At 43.8% G+C, this 21,211-nt stretch overlaps 1 protein-coding gene across 1 annotated transcript in view; it reads left to right on the forward strand.

Annotated features, from left to right (window-relative positions):
- The first annotated feature begins 2,991 nt into the window (after positions 1 to 2,991).
- Positions 2,992 to 21,211, forward strand: part of MMP28 (matrix metallopeptidase 28) — a 36,361-nt gene continuing 18,141 nt past the window's right edge. Inside the window, exons 1-4 of the mRNA XM_014058922.2 lie at positions 2,992 to 3,264; positions 10,146 to 10,222; positions 11,346 to 11,533; positions 20,488 to 20,709. Coding sequence (XP_013914397.2) covers positions 3,163 to 3,264; positions 10,146 to 10,222; positions 11,346 to 11,533; positions 20,488 to 20,709 — 589 coding nt within the window. The 5' untranslated portion in view covers positions 2,992 to 3,162. The remainder of the gene's footprint in view (positions 3,265 to 10,145; positions 10,223 to 11,345; positions 11,534 to 20,487; positions 20,710 to 21,211) is intronic.

Here is a 21,211-nt window from a genome sequence, read left to right on the forward strand (position 1 = left end):
AGGAATGATAGGTACCAGTCAGAGGTGGGTTGCTCCTGGTTCGGCCCAGTTCGGCCGAACCGGTAGTGAAATTCAGGCCTGAGTCACAGAAACGGCAGCGACCCAGGCTTGCCATGCCCCCGAACCGGTTCCCTCACTGCTGCAGGGCTGCTGCCATTTTGGTTTTTAGTGACTGCACATGCGCAGTTCACTGTAAATTGTTCTGTGCATGCTCAAAGAACATTTTACATTGAACAGTGCATGCATGTGCAACATGCATTTGGCGCATGGGCATTGCACGTGGGTTGCCAAATGGTAGTAAAACCAGCAGCAACCCACCCCTGGTGCCAGTCCTGGCCTGATTATTTACTTAGATAGACCGAATAACCAAAGACTGGGGTTTGGCCATAATCGTACCATTTTCAGGAAGGGAAAGGAAAATTTCCCTGAAAATTTTCACCTACAATAACTAATTTACTTAGTACAATAATGAAGATGCACACAAAATATTTATGCTAGAAATTCCCAGACTGGATGGAGACAGAAAATATTCTTTCTTTGGAACAGAAAGTTTTCACAAGAAAAAAAAAAGTCTACATCAGTGTTTCCCAAACTTAACAACATTAAGTTATGTGGACTTCAACTTTCAGTATACCCCACCCATGAATTCCCCAGCCAGTATTCCTCAGCCAGCCATGAATTCCCCAGCGAGTCATTCTGGAAGCCATCCCGGGAGTTGACATTCATATATTTTAAAGTTGTCATGGTTGACAAAGTATATCTGTCTGAACTTCTTTATGGAGTGGAATTTGGGCTCCATCATTCCTGCCGGGTGAGTCTATCCCCGTGATGGCTAAACTTTTTTTTTCTCATGTGCCGAATGCACATGTGTGCACCCATAATGCAATGTGTGTGTCCCCTGCGTGCCCCACCCCCATGCATGTACATGCGACTGCCCATGTGCCGTGCATGCATGCCAACCTCCGTGGTGCCTTACCCCCTGCACATGCATGCATACTCACCCGCATGCGCCCCTCCCCCATGCATGAGTGGCAGAGACCTAAAAACCAGCTGGCTGGTGGGAGGCAGGGTGGACCTAAGCTGGGGCGATAGCTCAAGTACCCACAGAGAGGGCTCTGTGTGCCACCTGCGGCACGTATGCCATTGGTTTGCCATCACGGTTCAATCCGATCCAGGTTTGTAAGGAAAATCAAGTGGGAGGTTGTACTTAATACAATCTTATCTCCAAGTCTGTTTGTTACCAGTCTGGGTGAGAATATGTAATGTCTGGCTAAGTAGAATTCCTGACCTGGCCCCTAGTGATATTGATGGGATCCTTCCATGCAGCCTGGAAAGATAGGTTGGGGCAGAAGATAATGTGCAATGGGGCTTTCCCCAGGATTTAAGAACGGGGTAGGGCCATGCCAAATACATCCTGGAATGGAGACTAAGAAATGGGCAGGTAGAAAGATTAAGCAAAACTTCCACAAATGTGTAGTTAGTCACTTTGTACATATTTCATAAGCAACGTAATATCTTAGTTCATTTTCTGAAAATATTGGAGAGTTTTCAACTTCACTTGTTTTGATATTCTCCCATCAGCAAATCTTGAAGGGAGATATAAGAGTGAAATTTCTTAGAATGTTGAATGTATTTTAAAGATTCGTATTATTCCCTTAAAATTAAGAGAGAGGTTTTTGTAATGTTATTATCTCTATGCTAAAACAAATGAGAGCCTAATGCTGGGAAAGTTTGAGGGCAAAAGAAAAAAGGGAGGACAGAGAATGAGGTGGCTGGATGGAGTCACCGAAGCAGTCCATGTGAGCTTAAATGGACTCCAGGGGATGGTAGAGGACAGGAAGGCCTGGAAGAACGTTATCCATGGGGCCGCGATGAGTCGGACACAACTTCACAACTAACAACAACAACAACATAGCAAACTGCCCAAAATGTGTCAAAGCTAACTTTGCTGAGACTTTCTTTATCTTGCCAAAACCACTATTGAGAAAGTCTCAGCTAACCAAAGCCATGAGAAGTAACAGAAGTGCATTTTCAGGGGGGTTAAGGACCAGTGTGATTAAAGATTGAACACATGCCTGTTCTACTTCCTTTGGCTTAGCATGTGTATTCTGGAGATGGGTAGCTGTGCACGTTCTGAAATCCACAGGGAGCACTAGCTAAAAATCTCCCTGGGATTTTGTTCCAACGATGTCATTGGCCAGCTTGTGCGGGGAATCGATGGCTCTGGTTTTTGCTGTGGCAAGTGAACGGGGCAACACCCAGGTTTACTTTTCTGACTGCTGTTTGCAACACATTCATTTACCGGATGCAACCAACCAACTGATCTAGATAGTCAAACTGTTCTCCAAAGCACCCAAGGATAGAACAAAAAGCAATGGGTGGAAGCTAATCAAGGAGAGAAGCAACTTAGAACTAAGGAGAAATTTCCTGACAATTAGAACAATTAATTAATTAAACAATTAATCATTGCCTCCAGAAGTTGTGAATGCTCCAACACTGGAAGTTTTTAAGAAGATGTTGGATAACCATTTGTCTGAAGTGGTGTAAGGTTTCCTGCCTAAGCAGGGGGTTGGACTAGAAGACCTCCAAGGTCCCTTCCAACTCTCTTATTCCATATTCTAGTTCATTCCCCAGGCGTGTCTTTCCTTCCTTTCCCCTGGCAAGTCCCACTTCCACGTAGCGTTTTTACTTTCCTGTTGGAAAACACCGGCTCCCATAGAAAGTATTAGGAAGGGGATCCTTCTGTTCAGAAGCAGCGGGAACTGCAAAGTAAGGGGTGAGGATTAAAAAAAACCTCCATCGAAAGTGCTGGCCCCAAGAAAAAAAGGAACCGGGATTTGGGGGAAACGGATTTGGCTCTTCCCACGTTCAGAGGCGCTCAGGGCGAGAAAATCCTCCCCAAGGCTGCACTTTAGTAGTCCTTGTCTTCCCCGGTTGGGCTCCTGCCCACCCCGAAGTCCCAGGAGGCGCGGCCGAGTTACGCGGCGGGGCGAGGCGAAGCTACCTTCTCGGAGGGCTTCCAACCGGCGCCCTGCCCGCGCACCGGGGCGTGCTCAGTCAGCCCTGCCGGATGGGAGGAGAGACCGGAGCCCAAGGGGCTGAACGTGGCTAAACTTCCCGGCTCCATCGATCGGCTCCTTCGGCGGGACGGGAGACGGAACGATGGCCGCGGCTGCTGCTCTGATCGCGGCGCTGCTCGGGCTCCTGCCCGCCCGGACGAGCACCGGCGCCTCCGGAGGGAGAAGCCAACCCGGAACGGCCCAGGTGAAGGCAGGCGGGCGGGAGGGAGGGAGGCCGGAGCAGGTCTTAGTCAGCCGGGAAGGGAGAGAGAGAGCGAGAGAGAGAGAGCGCTCTGTACATGCCCAGAGACACGATCCGCATTAGATCTCGGCCTACAGTCCCTTAAGAAGAAGGGGACTAGATAAGAGGTAACTTTCATCATAAAACTTACTTGAACGAGGCTGTGGTTCTAAAGGTTAACGGTGCCATTCATACTACAGGGAAGTTTTCCTGATGTGTAGGTCTAAAATTCCTCCTTTCCCCCTTCAATATATTTTGTATTATTATTTTTAAAATTATACATTTATATTGTATAATATAAACAGAGTTGGTTCTGGGTATCATTCATATTAATTCAATTCACAATAACAATATTAATAACCTATATCACATTTCTCAAATTTAAGTAATCATCATTATATTGTTCAAACATACATATTCAAAAAATGCTTAACTCCTCATCTTCGTCTCTACCTTCATCTATATCTTTCTTGTTCTATCTAAACATTTCTCTCTTATATAGGAACAAATTTAACTAAGTTTCATTTATATTGATCCAATTCATGCTAACATTGCTGATAATCACATTGATCAAATCTATATATTTAGACATCTCTTCAGTACTTCAATTCTTATCCATAAAACTCCTCCTTAGAGCAGTGTTTCCCAACCTTGGCAACTTGAAGATGTCCGGACTTCAACTCCCAGAATTCCCCAGCCAGCGAATGCTGGCTGGGGGATTCTGGGAGTTGAAGTCCGGACATCTTCAAGTTGCCAAGGTTGGGAAACACTGCCTTAGAGAATATGGAAATTAAGCTGCTTGGAACCCCCCCCCCCCCCAGACTGGCATTCCCCATTCCTGTGTTCCTGATCTCTGACAATGCTTCCTTTGTGTAGAGAGGCTCTGTTAACTCTCTACCTTAATAATAACTCTTAGTAAGAGTGAATGTCCATAGAGATTCTCAGTCATCCAGGCCATGGTTGTCCCAAAGGTGCTTTTTTCTCCCAAGAAGCAACTGGACTTTCTGGTTTTTCTTTGAAGACGTTTCGCTTCTCATCCAAGAAGCTTCTTCAGCTCTGTCTGTTAGTAGGACTGTTCTTTGTCACTACTTTCCTCATTCCTTTTAAAGCCATTTAAACTAAGGGTCACCAACCTTTCAGACCTCAGGGACAACTAAATTCATAGTTTTAAATCCCTTGGACCACTAATACGAATTTTTAAAAAAAGATAAATAGTATTTCGTGCAATATAAAAATGCAAATAATTTTTCGGCGGACCACCACAATTTTCTCACACACAACCAGTGGTCCCCGGATCACCGGTTGAGGACCGTTGATTTACACTGATACCCATGCTGCAAGCCAGTTTGATGAAGTGGTTAAGGATCCAGGCTAGAAAACGGGAGACTGAGAGTTCTAGTCCCACCTTAATATACAGCTGAGCGGCCTTGAGCCAATCACTCTCAACCCTAGAAGAAGACAAGGGTAAACCATTTCTGGAAAAACCTGGCAGAATAAACTGCTGGGATTTATCCAGACAGTTGCCAGGAGTCAGTGCTGACTCAAAGGTGCCCCCCTCTACTGTGGTCGAAGCCAGAACTGCAAAGAGGAACCTGTGGAAAGGGCGATGTTTAAAAAAAAAAGATGGCAACCACAACCATGAAACTGAAGATATGTTCCAGTGGTGGGTTCCGGATCCCGTTGCAACTGGTATGGTGCAACAGGGCCGGGCGTTCACCACATGAACGCATGCAGAATTCTGGACCCCAGAAAGGGCTTTGGCTAAATCCTGATTAAAATGAAGGCATTCATTGGGCAGAAGGTATAAGCATCTGGACTATGAGGTTAAGCATCAGCACTGCAATCACCTGCCGTATCTGTCTGGCTAGACCAGTGGCTATGAAAGTCATTCCATGGGCTAGCAAACAGGATTAAGCTAGAAAAAAGTTGGAAAACCAGTGAAAATAGGAGAGGTTAAGGCAGGGGTGGCAAACTCGATTTCATTGAGGGCTGCATTAGGATTCTGTTTGATTTGGGGGGGGGGGCAGGTGGGCATGCATCCCAGCTCAACATCCCTCTTGTCCTGCAGCCCTCTGCCAGAGAAAACGGAGTCTGCAGGAGGCCGTTGCGGCTGAAAATGGAGTTCCCCTGAGCTCCATTTTCACTGGCAAAGGCACAGTGGGCTGGTCCTTTGCTGTTTCCAGGGTAGTCCTGCAGGCCACATCTAAGCACCCCATGGGTGGGATCCGGCCCATGGGCCTTGAGTTTGGCACCCCTGGTTTAAGGGGTCCAAGTGTTACTCAAACAGCTCCATGTTCCCACTCATTGCCAGTCTTCTCTGTTCAGCATCAGTGTCACATTGTAGTTGGTTCCCAGACTGATAAGGATTTAGGAGACTATTATATAAACAACCAGCTGCCAGATTTCCTGTTACCAGCAAAGACACCTGCTGTAGAAAAGCTGTTTGACAGAAAATCAGAAAGCCTCCATCCTGTAACCACATGGGGACGTACTGGCTGTAAAGTCAGCTGCAAGTCAGCAGTAATTCTTGCAGCTCCATTAGAAAAGAAGCTCTGAGGAAATTGTGCTCGAAAAAGATGTGGCCCTTGGCTTTGAGACAGTTGCCAAAGAACTTGACGATCTGCCACCTGCAGCAGCTCATCTACCAGTGGGATAGATCCTGTGCAAGTGTGCACAGGACCTGAGGCTTTCGTTGAAATGACAAAACAAGCCACATGCCAAAGCGATGCAGACTTCCTTTCTTCTGTGTATGCTTGCAACATTACTTATGCTTGCAAAGAGCTATGGTAGCGCAGTGGTTAGAATGCAGTACTGCAGGCTCTTCTGCCGGTTGCCTGCAATTTGGCAGTTGGAATCTCAACAAGCTCAAGGTTGACTCAGCCTTCCATCCTTCTCATATGGGTAAAATGAAGACCCAGAGTGTTGGGGGCGATAGGCTGACTCTGTAAACCACTTAGAAAGAGCTGGAAAGCATTGTGAAGCAGTATATAAGTCTAAATGCTAGTGCTAAGTGCTATTATGACACAGGTGAAAGAGGAGTGGACCTTGTATCCTAACGGTGCAATGATAGTTTTGTCATTTGTCAACCTCTTGACCCCCTTTCCCACTCCTTAAATCTCTGGAGTAACCCTCCTAATTTGCAGAAAGCATCTGCTTAGAAATGCTTTTCCCAGCCTCTTTCTTTGGCATTACTACTTCATGTCCTAACAAGAACACACAGTTTAATTCTTGCTTTCTCCGCTGTCTTGTAGGAACAAAGAGCTTCTCTCCCGCCCTCTCTAAAATTCTGGTCCTTGTGGGGCTACTTGTCATCCAAGCAGCAGTCAGTCTTGACAGGCCTGGATTTGTGGTTTCTGGGGGCAGCCTCTGGTCTTAAGCCCGGAGAGAAATTAATGAGGCGAGTGGGTTGTCTGCATCTATGCGTCTTTCCTTTTCTTTTGCCGCCCCGTTTCACAGAACAAAAGGGAGAGCTATCTCTTCAGTTTAGGGCATGCTTTGCAGTGTGTTTTCCCATGATGCTCACTTCTTTATTTCCTGCTGCTTCAGAGTATTCTATAGAAAATGGAATTTCCTCCTTGGGGAAATTAGGGGGTGGGGGGGAAGAGATCCAGATGTACTTATGGCTCCAGAATCAAGAACAGAGCTGTTAAAAAGCTGTTTTGAAGAAGAGTTGAGAGCCCTAATTGGAGTTGACTCATGAAGCAACTTTTAATCCTGATGTTATCTGGCCAGTTTATAGCATTAGGTTTTCTCTGCCAAGTGTCAATTTGGAACTAGTGTGCAGAGAAGGGAACTCAATGTTTATTTTTTATAAACACATTTTATCTCTTGCTCAGCCTTACAAAACTTACCAAATTAGACATTCTCCCCAATTAAAACTGGATCAGTTTCACTCCTTGAAATGTTGACTGTACAAGTTAATTATCACACATTTAAATTCTTTTCATGATTGCTTTGAAATCTTCTGCTGACTTCTGTTAAATAAGATTCCTTGGCAAACCTTTTCAGCACCAAGTGCCAAAACAGAAGCCTGCGCTCCATGTCCGGGGCTGCGGAACTGGGTTGTTGATGGGGATGTCCGCTACCCCGATGGGATCAGGGAGGTGCGAGCCCCCCCCCCAAAAGGCCAGATGAAGCTGGTGCATGTGCACCAGCCAGCTGGTCTTCATGCACCCATTCGCGCCAGAAACCAGAAGACCAGGTGGCCACCACACATGCACATCAGAATTGGAAGATCATCTGCCTGGTGCAAGCATGCACACCAGGCAGCTGCTGTTCCGGTTCCTGGCGCTCCCGCACACGTAAAGACCAACTTTACGAACTTTACCAACTTCAGCGAGCTGAAACCGGGAAGGCGGTTATAGGTTGTCTGAAGAGGAACAATACCACATTCTTTCTACTGTGACTTTGACATTTTCTGTTGCTCAATCTCGGTCTACGCAGCTGAATTTCCTCCTGCTCCCGATTAATCTGACTACTGCGGCCACATAAAACAATTATTTTATTTGTATTTCTGTCAATATGCACATACAACCTTTCACCTCTGCTTCCAAGGCACTTTACAAAATCTTACAAGAACAGGCATTTTGTACTGTGGGAGAGTGAGGGAAGCGATAAAAATAAGAGAATAAATAATATATAATACCATAGGTATGTATATAATTACATATTATCCACATACACGCACTAATATAAAAATAATAATCATCAGCTAAACTCATTGCAGGATGAGGACTTTTTAATGGAAAGATCTTACTAAGCTAGTCCAATAAAGTTGGCATAATAGATCTTTTTTGACTATTCAATCCAAGGCCTAAAGTCACCCAGTCAGTTTCTGTGTCTAAGAAAGGATTAAAATCTGAGTTTCCCTCTCAGCAATATTTTAACTATTACATTATATTGTCTCTTGCACATGTGTGCACGATTAAAAAACAACAACAATACTTTGATTTTCTACAAGGATTTTTCCCTCCCCATTACAACTGAAGCTATGGAAGTCTGCTAATTACCGGTCAGGAAAATGGCTTCCTTGCACTGTTTATAGTTTCCCATAATGATACAAATCTGGTAGCGGTCACCCATTGTTATGAGGGCATTTCTCAACATCATTACAATTGTATCCATGGTGATCTTGTCACAGCAATTTCCTGAAATGCTGATGAATATGCATAACTAGTTTTCTCGGCAGAAAGCATTCTCGTTAATTGTTTTCACATGGTAGAGACTAGGGAAATTCTCTCGGTTATACATTTGCTGTTGCACCCCAATCTGGGTGATCACTAGGGTCAACTCAAAGGCACGCATACCCATCCACCCACAACTCCATACACAAACATATCTTTTGACAAACTCTACACAAGCATACCAACTGACTGGCCTTATATGATGCATCTATCCTGTCCATCTGTCCACCCACCCACCTATCAATCCATCCATCCATCCATCCATCCACCCAACCCACCCAACCCATCCATCCATCCATCCATCCATCTATCCATCCATCCATCCATCCATCCAACCCATCCATCCATCCATCCATCCATCTATCCATCCACCCAACCCATCCATCCATCCATCCATCCATCCCACCCACCCACACATCCATCCATCCATCCATCCACACAACCCATCCATCCACCCACCCACCCAACCCATCCATCCATCCATCTGTTCGCCAGTAAGCCCTCCATTTTGTCTATTGTAACATGCCAGGAAGGAAAACAAAAAGTGGAAGGGAAACATAATTGTGTGTGTGTTATTTGCCTCTGATCTCTTCCCATTGCCCAGGGATATTGACATAGTGGTAAAAAGCCTTGTCAATTTCACTTTGAAACTGATCGGAATAAAGGGTCAGTAACAATTAATTCTTCTCCCCATTGGAGGATTGATGAAAATGACATTCCCCTGCCCCCCTCTCTCCACACAGTGTTTTTCGGGCCCTTCCTGAACCCTAACCCTTCCATTCTGCTATTGTTTCCATTCTAGAAATGTTTGATTATGTTTTTTGTTGTTTTCATTTCGTTTCTAAAAAAAACCTCTGACAAATATGGAACAAATGTCGCTCCCTTCCCAAACATTCCGTTTCTGCATCAGTAAAAATTCGCCTTCATTCCACACAAGAGAATTAAAAGAAAGTGTAGATGGAGGAATCACCTGTAATTTGGCACTTTCTGCTGCGCTAAAGCATAAACATTAACAATTAAGGGTCCCCCCCCCTCCTTATTAATCTCTTTCAGATTTCCTCCTTTTTCAGGCTTCTCCTTTTTCCCCCCCAAGAAAAATGTAGTCATGGTACATATTGCAGATATTGCATTATCAGGTCTTCTGTTGTGGGGATGTCTCTGTTGATTATCTGGTCTTTGGAGAATAATAGGGCTGGAAAAGGAAGTTCTCTTCCTTTTGCTCTGCTCAGTCTGGAATTAATTTGTTTTAGGAATCAAAAGCTGATAAAGAAAGGGAGTGCTGGGAAAAACAGAGCTGATAGAGACAAAGACTTTAGAATAAAGATGTTTCTCTGGCAGATACAATAACTACAAGAAATCTGGCAACTCAGAATTGAAACTGGCTCCTCAGCAGGCACAAACAGGGTTTGAAGTGGGAGGCATGCAGCTACAAATGGATATTCTTTGAGCTGAGTATTTTAAAGAGGGAACTAACTATAATTTCTAAAACAGACCAAGAATATTCAGCATACGAAGTATGTAAATACTTTCACAACCATTGCGTAGAAAGATTGTGGGTTTTGTTACAAGGAAATAATAAAAGAATGCCAGGGGTTGGTTTGTTAGTTTTTCGTATAAAGCCTAGTGTCTTATCTATTATTATTTATTTTGATTTGATTTTAGAAGTTTCTGGAGAAATATGGCTATTTTGAGTCTGTGCATCAAGTCCCGGACTTAGCAGGATTCCCCGATGCCATAAAGTAAGCCTGTGATTCTCATTCTTCTCTTGCTGGTTTTAGTTATTGACTTCCATCTCTGTTTAATATCTAACTAATCCCTAAATCCCAGGCCTTCCTATGCAGTCTGTTGTTAGCTTAGACCATGCAGCTGGCCAGCTTTCATTGACATCGGGTTCTGCTTATTGGTTTCCCTTGTATGGGCTTAGTTTCTTTTGTAGTATGACCAGTGCAGCAGTTTTGACCCAGCTGGTAGATTCCTCAAATGCCAATGCTGCCTCCTGGACTCACGCCATCTTCCACTGCTCCCTCTTTCTTTCTTAAATCTTTTATTTCCTTTCCCTGCTACCAGCTTCATGTTTTGTAGGGTTATAGTGGCAAATGCTTAAAAACGGCATGGTGGCCTAGTGGTAAAGACACTCGCCTCACATTTGGATGGTTGAGGGTTCAATTCTAGGTAGCGGCAGACATTTCTCTCCTAGGGCGCAAAGAAAAAATATCTGTTCTGAATTCTGCCTAGGTGTCAGGAAGAGTATCCGGCCAGTAAATGCTCAGCTCTATCCAGTTGTGACTCTATCCAGATAGGGACTAAAAGGCCATAAAAAGGGGAATTTGTGTGTTTAAAAACCAAGGGCTAAATTAGTATTTCTCAATTTATTTATTTAAAACATTTACCGTATTTTTCGGACAATACACCAGTGTATAAGACATACCAAGATTTCAAAGTAGGTAAGTAGGAAAAAAAGGTTTTTGTCTTCCTCAGCCCCCAGGAGCACTCTGCAGGCTTCAGCAGGGCTGGGAGAAGGCAAAAACACCTTCATTTTGTGAAAAACAGCCCGTTTTTCGGGGTCAGGGCTTCGGGAGGCCAAAAATGGCTATACTCAATGTATAAGACACACCAACATTTCCACGCTATTTAGGGTGGGAAATGTGCATCTTATACTCTGAAAAATACGGTATATAGCCACCCATCTTTCAACCAAATCTGGATGTCTCCAAATCAATGCTGTCCACTTTAAGATGTGTGGACTTTAATTCCTCAGCCAGCCATGAAGTCTGCGAATCTTCAAGTTGCTGAGGTTGAGAAATACTGGCTTAAACGAAGGAGCGTCGTGTGACTTCCATCCCACTTCTTGAACTCTTACAGGGAATTTCAATGGATTTCTCACCTGCCCCTCAGTGGCGCCCTGGATGCCATCACTCTCCATCACATGAGTCTCCCTCGCTGTGGTGTCAAGGATGCAGAGAGCCACACGGCATGGAAGAAGCGCATGGATGCCCTGTTTTCAGGAGGCAAAGCCAGGAAGAGTCGCAGGAAACGATACTGGCATCAGAGTAAGTCTGCTTGAGTTTGGAAATATGTATCCTTCTCCTGGGGCAGGTTGTAATTTCCAACTGTTGTTTTAAAGTGGGAGCTCCAAGACTCCAAGGCAGAGGTCTTCAAACTTGGCAACTTTAAGACTTGTGGACTTCAACTCCCAGAAGTCATAGTTGGCTGGAAAATTCTGGGTGTTGAAGTCCACAAGTCTTAAAAGTTGCCAAGTTTGGGAACCCCAGCTCCAAGGAGATGTCCAGCAGCCCCACGGAGTTTCTGAGCATCTACTCTATGTCTAGTACAGATCCAAGCACAAGAGACCTTTGGAAACTCTCTATTCAATTTCTGGGAAGAATAATTGGATGGGTAATTTCTCCAAGGGAAAGTGACGTTATCTGATGGTCTTTGAAGGAGAAAGCTCCGTAGCAGCATTACTCCTGAAGAAGTCCAGTGTAAAGATTTCCGTCCTGAGGTCTTCTCTTGATGTTGAGTGGAAATGTGGGATCCCTGGGAGAGTTGCAGACCAAAGAAGAGTTGAGTGTAGCAATAGCAATAACATCAGCATTTAGACATATACAGCACCCTGTGGGCAGTCTGCAATGTAGAAGTGTTTGCATACTGCCCCCAACAATCTGGGTCCTCATTTTACCGACCTTGGAAGGATGGAAGACTGAGTTAACCTTGAGCCTCATCAGGACCAAACTCCAGGCTGTGGGCAGAATTTGCCTGCAATACTGCACTTAACCACTGCACCACATCAGTGTACAATGAGAGATGGTCCTATGCCCGTGCGTACATTCATAAACAATACAGTTCTTGGCTACTTCCTAATTAAGTGTGCCATGCATTCAAAATTCTTTTCTTTATGAGGAAAAGTTCTTTCGTCACTATGTATAAAAATGAATAGAGGAAAATACAATAGATGTTCTCTATCTGCACTTTACAATGGACATACTTTTCTAAGTATGGAGGCCAGTTTCCCAGACACCACCGTAATTCAGGAAGAGCATCGGCAAAAGACCCGGTCAGCTAGCCTTCCAAAGCACAGCCACTTGGAGAAAAGACCTTTAAGAGGGATAGTTAGGACAACTTTCAGTTCCTTTTTCCTTTTCATTTATTCATTTATTTACTTACTAGCCAATAACCTGCCATTGCCCGGGTATTTATTTATAGGGGGAAAATGTCTAGACCAAACATAATTTCTAATGTTGGATTTTCCCTCTTACCAGAGGGAGCCCCCTTGTGGATTACTAGGAAGCCATTACCATGGCAACTCCACTGTGCTGCAGAGTAGAAGGCATTTTACGGCAGTACGGTAGAATCTATTTGAAGGCACAACAGGCTGTATCTTAACAGAACACACACACCAAGGGGTTTAGGGCTGTCTTACCCCCACGGTATTTGTTTCCAGAGAGTACGTCATCTGTGTACCAAGTTTCATTGAAATTGCTCTAGGAATTCCAGAGTTATGCTGGAACATACAAACACACAGCCGTTTCTATATACCATATTTTTCAGAGTATAGGATGCATCTTTCCCCCCCAAAAAAGAGGGTGAAAATCTGGATGCGTCTTATACACCGAATACAGCATTTTTGCTTCCTGAAACCCCACTCCCTTTGCAAAAATGGACATGCAGAGGGTTTGGGAGGCTTGCAAAGTGCTCCTGTGGTCTGGGGAGGGAAAAAATGGGGGGAAAAAACAGACCGTTTTTGTTCATTTCCCTCCCCCCCATCCCCCAGGAGCACTCTACAAGCCTCCCAAACCCTCTGCATGCCCCCCTTTTTTGAAAATAATGAGGTGTGCAGAGGGTTTGGGAGGCCTGCAGAGTGCAAAAACTTTTTTTTTAAATCTACCTACCTGTTCGAAATCATGGGTGCTTCTTATGCTCCGGTGCGTCTTATAGTCCGAAAAATACGGTAGATAGATAAAAATGATATAGCTGCCCATCTCACAATAAGTGACTCCAGGTGGCATACAGGGGGAAAAAAGTGCAAAAACAATAAACATGTCAAACACGTTTATATTAAAAAAAGAAAACAACCGCATAGAGCAGTGTTTCTCAACCTTGGCGACTTGAAGTCCTGTGGACTTCAACTCCCAGAACCCCCCAGCCAGCAGAGCTGGCTGGGGAATTCTGGGAGTTGAAGTCCATAGGACTTAAAAGTCGCGAAGGTCGAGAAACACTGGCATAGAGAGATTTAATCAGCAACGAATGTGTCCTCCTCGCTGGACTCATTCCAGAAAATTTAAAAAAGAAGAAGTGCTGACTAAATAAGCCCTGAACCGCTTATTCTCGTTGGGAATTTCAAGTGCCAGGCATTAGGCTCTTTGCCTACTTACCAGCTCTGTTGGCTTAATAGCTTTCCTAGACAGCAGAAGTCAGAGAAGCTGAGAGAGCAGCTGTTTCGGAGACAACCCCCCCTCCCCCGCCAGGAAACATTTGAGTGGAAGGATTAGGTAAATTGCCCGTGCAGGCTTCAAATTGGGTCTGACAAGGCTGCATCTGGGTAGGAGGCCAGAAAACACCGGGTTGCCGACCCCCCACTTGCAAAGTTTTCATGGTTGTCTTCTCTAGCGTGAAACAGGCCTGCTCTTTGTCACAACTGCCTGGCCTTCTTCCCCTCCCTGCATTTGTGCCTGAGGATACAATACAATACAATACAATAGCAAGAGTTGGAAGGGACCTTGAAGGTCTTCTAGTCCAACCCCCTGCCTATAAACTATACCACTTCAGACAAATGGCTATTCAACATCTTCTTAAAAACATCCAGCGTTGGGGCATTCACAACTTCTGGAGGCAAGGTGTTGCAACAGCTGCCAAAAAAGCCAACACAGTTCTAGGCTGCATAAACAAAGGGATAGAATCAAGATCACATGAAGTGTTAATACCACTTCATGATGCCTTGGTAAGGCCACAATCTGAATACTTCATTCAGTTTTGGTTGCCATGATGTAAAAAAGATGTGGAGACTCTAGAAAGAGGGCAGAGAACAGCAGCAAAGATGATTAGGGGACTGGGCACTAAAACATATGAAGAACGGTTGCAGGAACTGGGTATGTCTAGTTTAATGAAAAGAAGGACTAGGGGAGACATGATAGCAGTGTTCCAATATCTCAGGGGTTGCCACAAAGAAGAGGGAGTCAAACTATTCTCCAAAGCACCTGATGGCAGGACAAGAAGCGATGGGTGGAAACTAATCAAGGAGAGAAGCAACTTAGAACTAAGAAGAAACTTCCTGACAGTTAGAACAATTAATCAGTGGAACAACTTGACTCCAGAAGTTGTGAATGCTCCAACACTGGAAGTTTTTAAGATGTTGGATAACCATTTGTCTGAAGTGGTATAGGTTTTCCTGCCTGGGCAGAGGGGTTGGACTAGAAGACCTCCAAGGTCCCTTCCAACTCTGCTATTCTATTCTATTCTATTCATTATTGTCATAACTCAAGGACAGTAAGGCTAAGAAGAACCAGATTGGGAGCAAAGTACTGAATAATCAATTTTTAAAAATGATGTCGGAAGCTTTAGAAAGGTTTTACAAACAAATGGTGGCAGTTGGAATTGGGCCTTGCTCTAAGCAAGGGGGAAAAACCCCACACACAGTGAGTGCTTTTTTGCCATAAAAACTAATACTGCAAGAAAACCTTTCCCCTTTGTAAATGATTTTTGCCTTCCTGCCAGGAACACACCTACAATTTGAGTCTGAGATCCCTGCGGCTCATTTTACAAGGTTTGAGTCATGGTTCCCCCCCCCCCCACTTAAAAATCTTAACCGCAGCTGTCATTTGTAGCTATCACTTTGTGGGGAAATAAACAGTTTGCACCCATCCCAAATGCAGGTGTGCTTCTTAGAGCCTGTTGAAACTGGGCTGTGTGTTTCACTTCCAGAAGATGAACATTGGAAGTGAGGCCCTTACAAAATGGTTGATCCTGTTATCAGTTGATGCCTGTTAGGACAGACAAGACTTTTGTTATGGTTTTTAAAACTTGTGTACTTGAGCCTCTGGCGATAGAAAGAATAGCTCTATTCACAAATCATAAACCTGTCAATCCCATTTTAGCCTAATATTTTCTCTGTGCTTTGATTGTTTGTTTGTGCTTCAGTGAATTCTGTAGATCTAGAAAACTGGAATAAAGTAAAACCGGGTTTAAATTAACCAAGCCTGAATTCCCACTCAACCTGAGGGGGCCAAAATAATCGATTTCCTGCATTTGCACAATTCAAGCTTGGTTTTGAAACACACTAAGCCAGAAATAAGTTATCATGCTTAGCCTTAATCATATTAAGCCTGCTCTTGAATACATGTTTTCTTCCAGGGTTCAGAAGATTTTATGAGAACGCAGTCTAAAAGTGCCGGGGGGGGGGGGGGAATTGGTGGATGCCTCAGAGCAAATCTGGCTGTCGGGTTTTGGAGACTGTCCAGCTTTGGCAAGTCTAGGCCCAGAATTAAACAGCAATGGCTGCGGGGCAGCTGTGTATCCCTATTTACAGAGAGTGATTACAGAGAGATAGAAGAGAATAATTGTAGCTCAAGGTTATACTGTGGCATCCTTTATGCTGTCTGAGCTTGGCTGTTTTCTTGCAGACATTTCATCACCATACTAGACAACACGATCAATGCTAGAGGAGAATGGGGTTTACTCTCTTTTTGTATGCTAGTGGCTCGCCTTATAAGTGTTAGCGGTGTATTGGTGGTGGTTCCTTGTTTAGTCTGTTGTTTATTGTTAGCTTGTTTGTCTGACTTGGTAGTTCCTTGATTGAGGTATTGCTTACTTCTTGATTATCTAGCACTAACCTTGGTGTTAATCCCTGCTCATCTTGGTGTTGATTTGCTGGTGAGATGTTTTGGTCTTTTTGTTTCCTTTTTGGGATTTCTGATTGTCTCATTGGAATAGTATGTAGATGTTGTTTATCTCTATGTGCCTGTTGATGGCTGATTTGTCTGAGGGCCAGTCTTCCTCTGTGATAATCTTCTGTTTGAAAGCTTGTCAGAGTAATCCTTTGACTGATGGTATCCTTTAAGGGAAGGCTTACAATAGCAAATCCAGTTCTTAAAATTAATTATAAGGAAGGAGAGTAGGAGCTTTGAAGTTGTTCATCTATGGCAGAAGTGGGGAACTATGGCTCTTTTATGACTTGTGGACTTCAGCTCCCAGAATTGAAGTTCACAAGTAATAAAAGGACCATAGTTCCCCATCCTTAATCTTTGGTAAGCATGTGAACACAGGAGGAATCTCTCTCAAATCATCCCCCCTCAAAAATTGAAATAACCAGATTTTGATTGCTTTTCTCAACCAGTTGGATGGAAAGGAATCTTTCAGGGGAGGGATGCCATTCCGGTGATTTTGTGTGTGTGTGCCATTCCGGTGATTTTGTGTGTGTGTGTGTGTGTGTGTGTGTAAACAATGGAGAAAGAGAACCCTGTAGATGACATTCGTTAAAAGAGGGCACCCACAAGAAGTCTGCCATTCTCAATTTAATCGGGTAGGAACCTATGGTCCCAAAGAGATATTAGTTGAACAAGAATGGTTGAAGCTTAGTCTATAGCCCCCGTGGTACCTGAATGCTGACGATGGATAATAGGGGTTGTTGTACACCCAAACCTCTAATCAGTGTTTTAATAGGCATACAGGCAGAATCTAAAACACGGCATTTGTTAACGATTTCTTACAACCAAGCTCTGCTTTTTTTACCCCAATCAAAATTTATGCACCAAGCCATTTTGCAGTTCATAGAGTCTTTAATCTTCTCCACAGGGCTTGTTATGTTTGGCCGATATAGGGCTGGATGATCTATTAGAGTAATTGGAGGGAGGAAGATTGACATCTTGGCCCCCAAATGATGGTCTGTGAGGCTCCCTTGATCCCTAGGATGAGCTCATTTGTTTTTCCTATGCCCAAAGCAGGAAAGAGGGGGATGGAACTGCCTTTTCTCTTAGAAAGGAAATGTTTTCAAGGATGTCTGAAGGAAGCAGTCCATGTCCTTTCGCTTACCGTGAGAATCACAGCAGGCTGCTGAATGTGGAGCTGTTTCTGACTGATAGAGACTATCAGTCTGATGTCGACTCACTCTCCCAGAGGTCTAGAATCACGCTACATCCAAATTCCTGGGAACAAGCAAACTACTTCTATATTCTCATTTCCTCTAAACTGAGGAAATGGGGTTTTTAAGGGCTACATACATGGCACTTCTGGATGGGAGGTATGCCCACATTTGTGTAGCCCATTGTGGGAATAATTGCAGCTTATTTTGTAAGAGAATAAAACCCATTTCCACTGCCCCAAAGCCACCCATTAGCCAAAAAGGCAAGAAACAACATAGCTAAAGATTGCTAAAAGTGCACTGGTCCAAAACAAAAGAACTGAAAGGCAAAGGAAATTAAAAAGACAAAAAAAACATGCCCATATTTCCCTTCACTCACAAAAGGGATAACTAGACTTCATATACAGGTGACACTCGAAAAATTAGAATATTGTGCAAAAGTTCATTTATTTCAGTAATGCAACTTAAAAGTTGAAACTAATATATGAGATAGACACATTACATGCAAAGCAAGGTAGTTCAAGCCGTGATTTGTTATAATTATGATGATTATGGCATACAGCTCATGAAAACCCCAAATCCACCATCTCAGAAAATTAGAATATCACATGCAATCAATAAAACAAGGATTGTACATAGAACAATATCAGACCTCTGAAAAGTATAAGCATGCATATGTACTCAGTACTTGTTTCGGCCCCTTTTGCAGCAATTACTGCCGCAATACGGCGTGGCATGGAAGCTATTAGCCTGTGGCACTGCTGAGGTGTTATGGAAGACCAGGATGCTTCAATAGTGGCCTTCAGCTCTTCTGCATTGTTCGGTCTCATGTCTCTCATCTTTCTCTTGGCAATGCCCCATAGATTCTCTATGGGGTTCAGGTCTGGCGAGTTTGCTGGCCAATCAAGCACAGTAATCCAACAGTCATTGAACCAGGTTTTAGTGCTTTTGGCAGTGTGGGCAGCTGGAAAATGAAATCAGCATCCCTATAAATCTCGTCTGCAGAAGGAAGCATGAAGTGCTCCAAAATCTCCTGGTAGACGGCTGTGTTAACCCTGATCTTAATGAAGCACAGTGGTCCAAAGTCCTGTTGCTCAGTGGTCCAAAGTCCTCTTTTCTGATGAGAGCAACTTTTGCATCTCATTTGGAAACCAAGGATCCAGAGTATGGAGGAAGAATGGAGAGGCCAATCAAGCGCAGTAATCCCACGGTCATTGAACCAGTTTTTGGTGCTTTTGGCAAAAGTTGCTCTCATCAGAAAAGAGGGTACATATGCATGCTTATACTTTTCAGAGGTCCGATATTATTCTATGTACAATCCTTGTTTTATTGATTGCATGTAATATTCTAATTTTCTGAGATGGTGGATTTGGGGTTTTCATGAGCTGTACACCATAATCATCACAATTATGATAAATCACGGTTTGAAATATCTTGCTTTGCATGTAATGAGTCTTATCTCATATATTAGTTTCACCTTTTAAGTTGCATTACTGAAATAAATGAACTTTTGCATGATATTCTAATTTTTCGAGTTTCACCTGTACACAACAAAGAAAGAAGCCCACAGTTATAGAAAAGATGCTGGGAAAAATTGAGGGCAAAAGAAGAAGGGGACCGCAGAGAATGGGTAGAGGACAGGAAGGCCTGGAGGAATGTTGTCCATGGGGTCTCAATGGGTCAGACACAACTTTGCAACTAACAACATCAAATAGAAAAGAACAAATAGAATTGTCCTCTGGCTATAAAGCACCAGAAGGCAACACAAGAAAACAATGGATGGAAAGTAACCAAGGAGAGAAGCAACCTAGAACTAAGGAGAAATTTCCTGACAGAACAATTAATCAGTAGAACAACTTTCCTCCAGAAGTTGTGAATGCTCCAACACTGGAGGCTTTTAAGAAGATGTTGGACAGCATTCATCTGGAATGGTATAGGGCCTCCTACTTGAGCAGAGTCCTAGAGGAGATCAACCCTGACTGCTCTTTAGAAGGCCAGATCCTGAGGATGAAACTCAAGTAGTTTGACCACCTAATGAGAAGGAAGGACTCACTGGAGAAGAGCCTAATGCTGGGAAAGACTGAGGGCAAAAGAAGAATGAGATAACAGAGATTGAGGTGGCTGGAAGCAGTAGCCGTTAAATGGACTCCAGAGGATGGTAGAGGACAGGAAGGCCTGGAGGAACGTTGTCCATGGGGTCGTGATGGGTCGGACACAACTTTGCAACTAACAGCAACACTTGTCCAGAGGGTCAGACTAGAAGACCTCCAAGGCATCTTTTTGTTATTCTGTTAAATTAGCATGACTCGGGATTTGAGGAGGAAATAACCAAGCCCATTTTAGCCTGACATTTGGATTGTGTCATATGTGGTAAAAATGTTGATGTGCATCCTGCTAAAGAGAGGGAAGGGTTACTGATGTTAGAGAATAAATTTCTTCAGCTATAGGGGATTGGGGTGGTAGGAATTTTATGAGGAAATTACAATTGGAGAGACAAAATTTGGATGTTGGTGTCCTTGACTTTTCAAAGCATAATTTATGCCCTTAGTCCCTTATGATTTCATCTTATTTGTAAATGAATGTGGGCTCTAATTAACAACGCTTTCATTTTCACTTGAATTTCATTTAGTGGTTTCCTGCAGAAAATCACAGGATTTCAGAATCAATACACACAGACACAAGTTACCGTTGTGGGACAAATGAATTCTAGTTGTATTTCTTAAATTTCTGCTCTCCTGTAACTCTGAGGATGTTTGCACGTTTCTTTAGAACATTCATTTTGAAGATGCTGAGAACGTGCTCTTGTTGTTGTTATTGTTGATGTGCCTTTAACAAGGAACAGGTTGCTGGAATTAATCGCCTTATGTCTGATTCATTTTTTCTGATCTTCCCTCCCCTGATTTCTCTCCCTCCTCCATCCCAACCTTGTAGGTGGCAAGTGGTACAAACGACACTTGACTTACCGGCTAATCAACTGGCCTTGGTACCTGCCAGAACAGCAGGTCCATCTGGCAGTGAAAGCAGCTTTTGAGCTCTGGAGCAACGTCTCTTCCTTGGTTTTTTGGGAAGTAGCAGAAGAGCCTGCAGATATTCGCCTGACGTTCTTCTATGGGGATCACAATGATGGAGTTGAGAATGCCTTTGATGGTCCAGGTGCTGATTTGTTATGTCTTCCCTCATAAGCTTCTTTTGGTTATAAGGCCATATTGGTCCAGAGCAGCGATGGGTTTCAAATTTTTTTAGAACCTCTTCTGTAGGTGTGGCAAGCTTTGTACGTGTGGCTTGCTGGCCATGTGACCGGGTGGGAGTGGCTTGCCAACCATTTGACCGGGTGGGAGTGGCTTGGCAGTCATGTGACTGGGTGGGCGTGGCCAACTTGTAAAATGTGGTGAAACTCACTTGAGTATTTGAGTATTTGAGTAATTTATTTATATGCCGCCCTTTTCCTTGGGGGGACTCAGGGCAGCTTACAACTCGAAAGGGAGGGAAAACAAACATTTAACACATGAGACAGTACATCATTAAAAGCGCAACATTCATACTATTCGGGTGGGTTACAGTCTTTAACCCCAGGCCTGACGGGATAGCCAGATTTTAAGGGCTGTGCGGAAGGTCTGGAGGGTGGTGAGGGTACGAATCTCCACGGGGAGATCAT

The sequence above is a fragment of the Thamnophis sirtalis genome, unplaced genomic scaffold (genome assembly GCF_051295495.1).
Source record: "Thamnophis sirtalis isolate CommonGarterSnake01/CBP01778 unplaced genomic scaffold, rThaSir2_p1.2 scaffold_6, whole genome shotgun sequence".
Classification (NCBI taxonomy): Eukaryota; Metazoa; Chordata; class Lepidosauria; order Squamata; family Natricidae; genus Thamnophis; species Thamnophis sirtalis.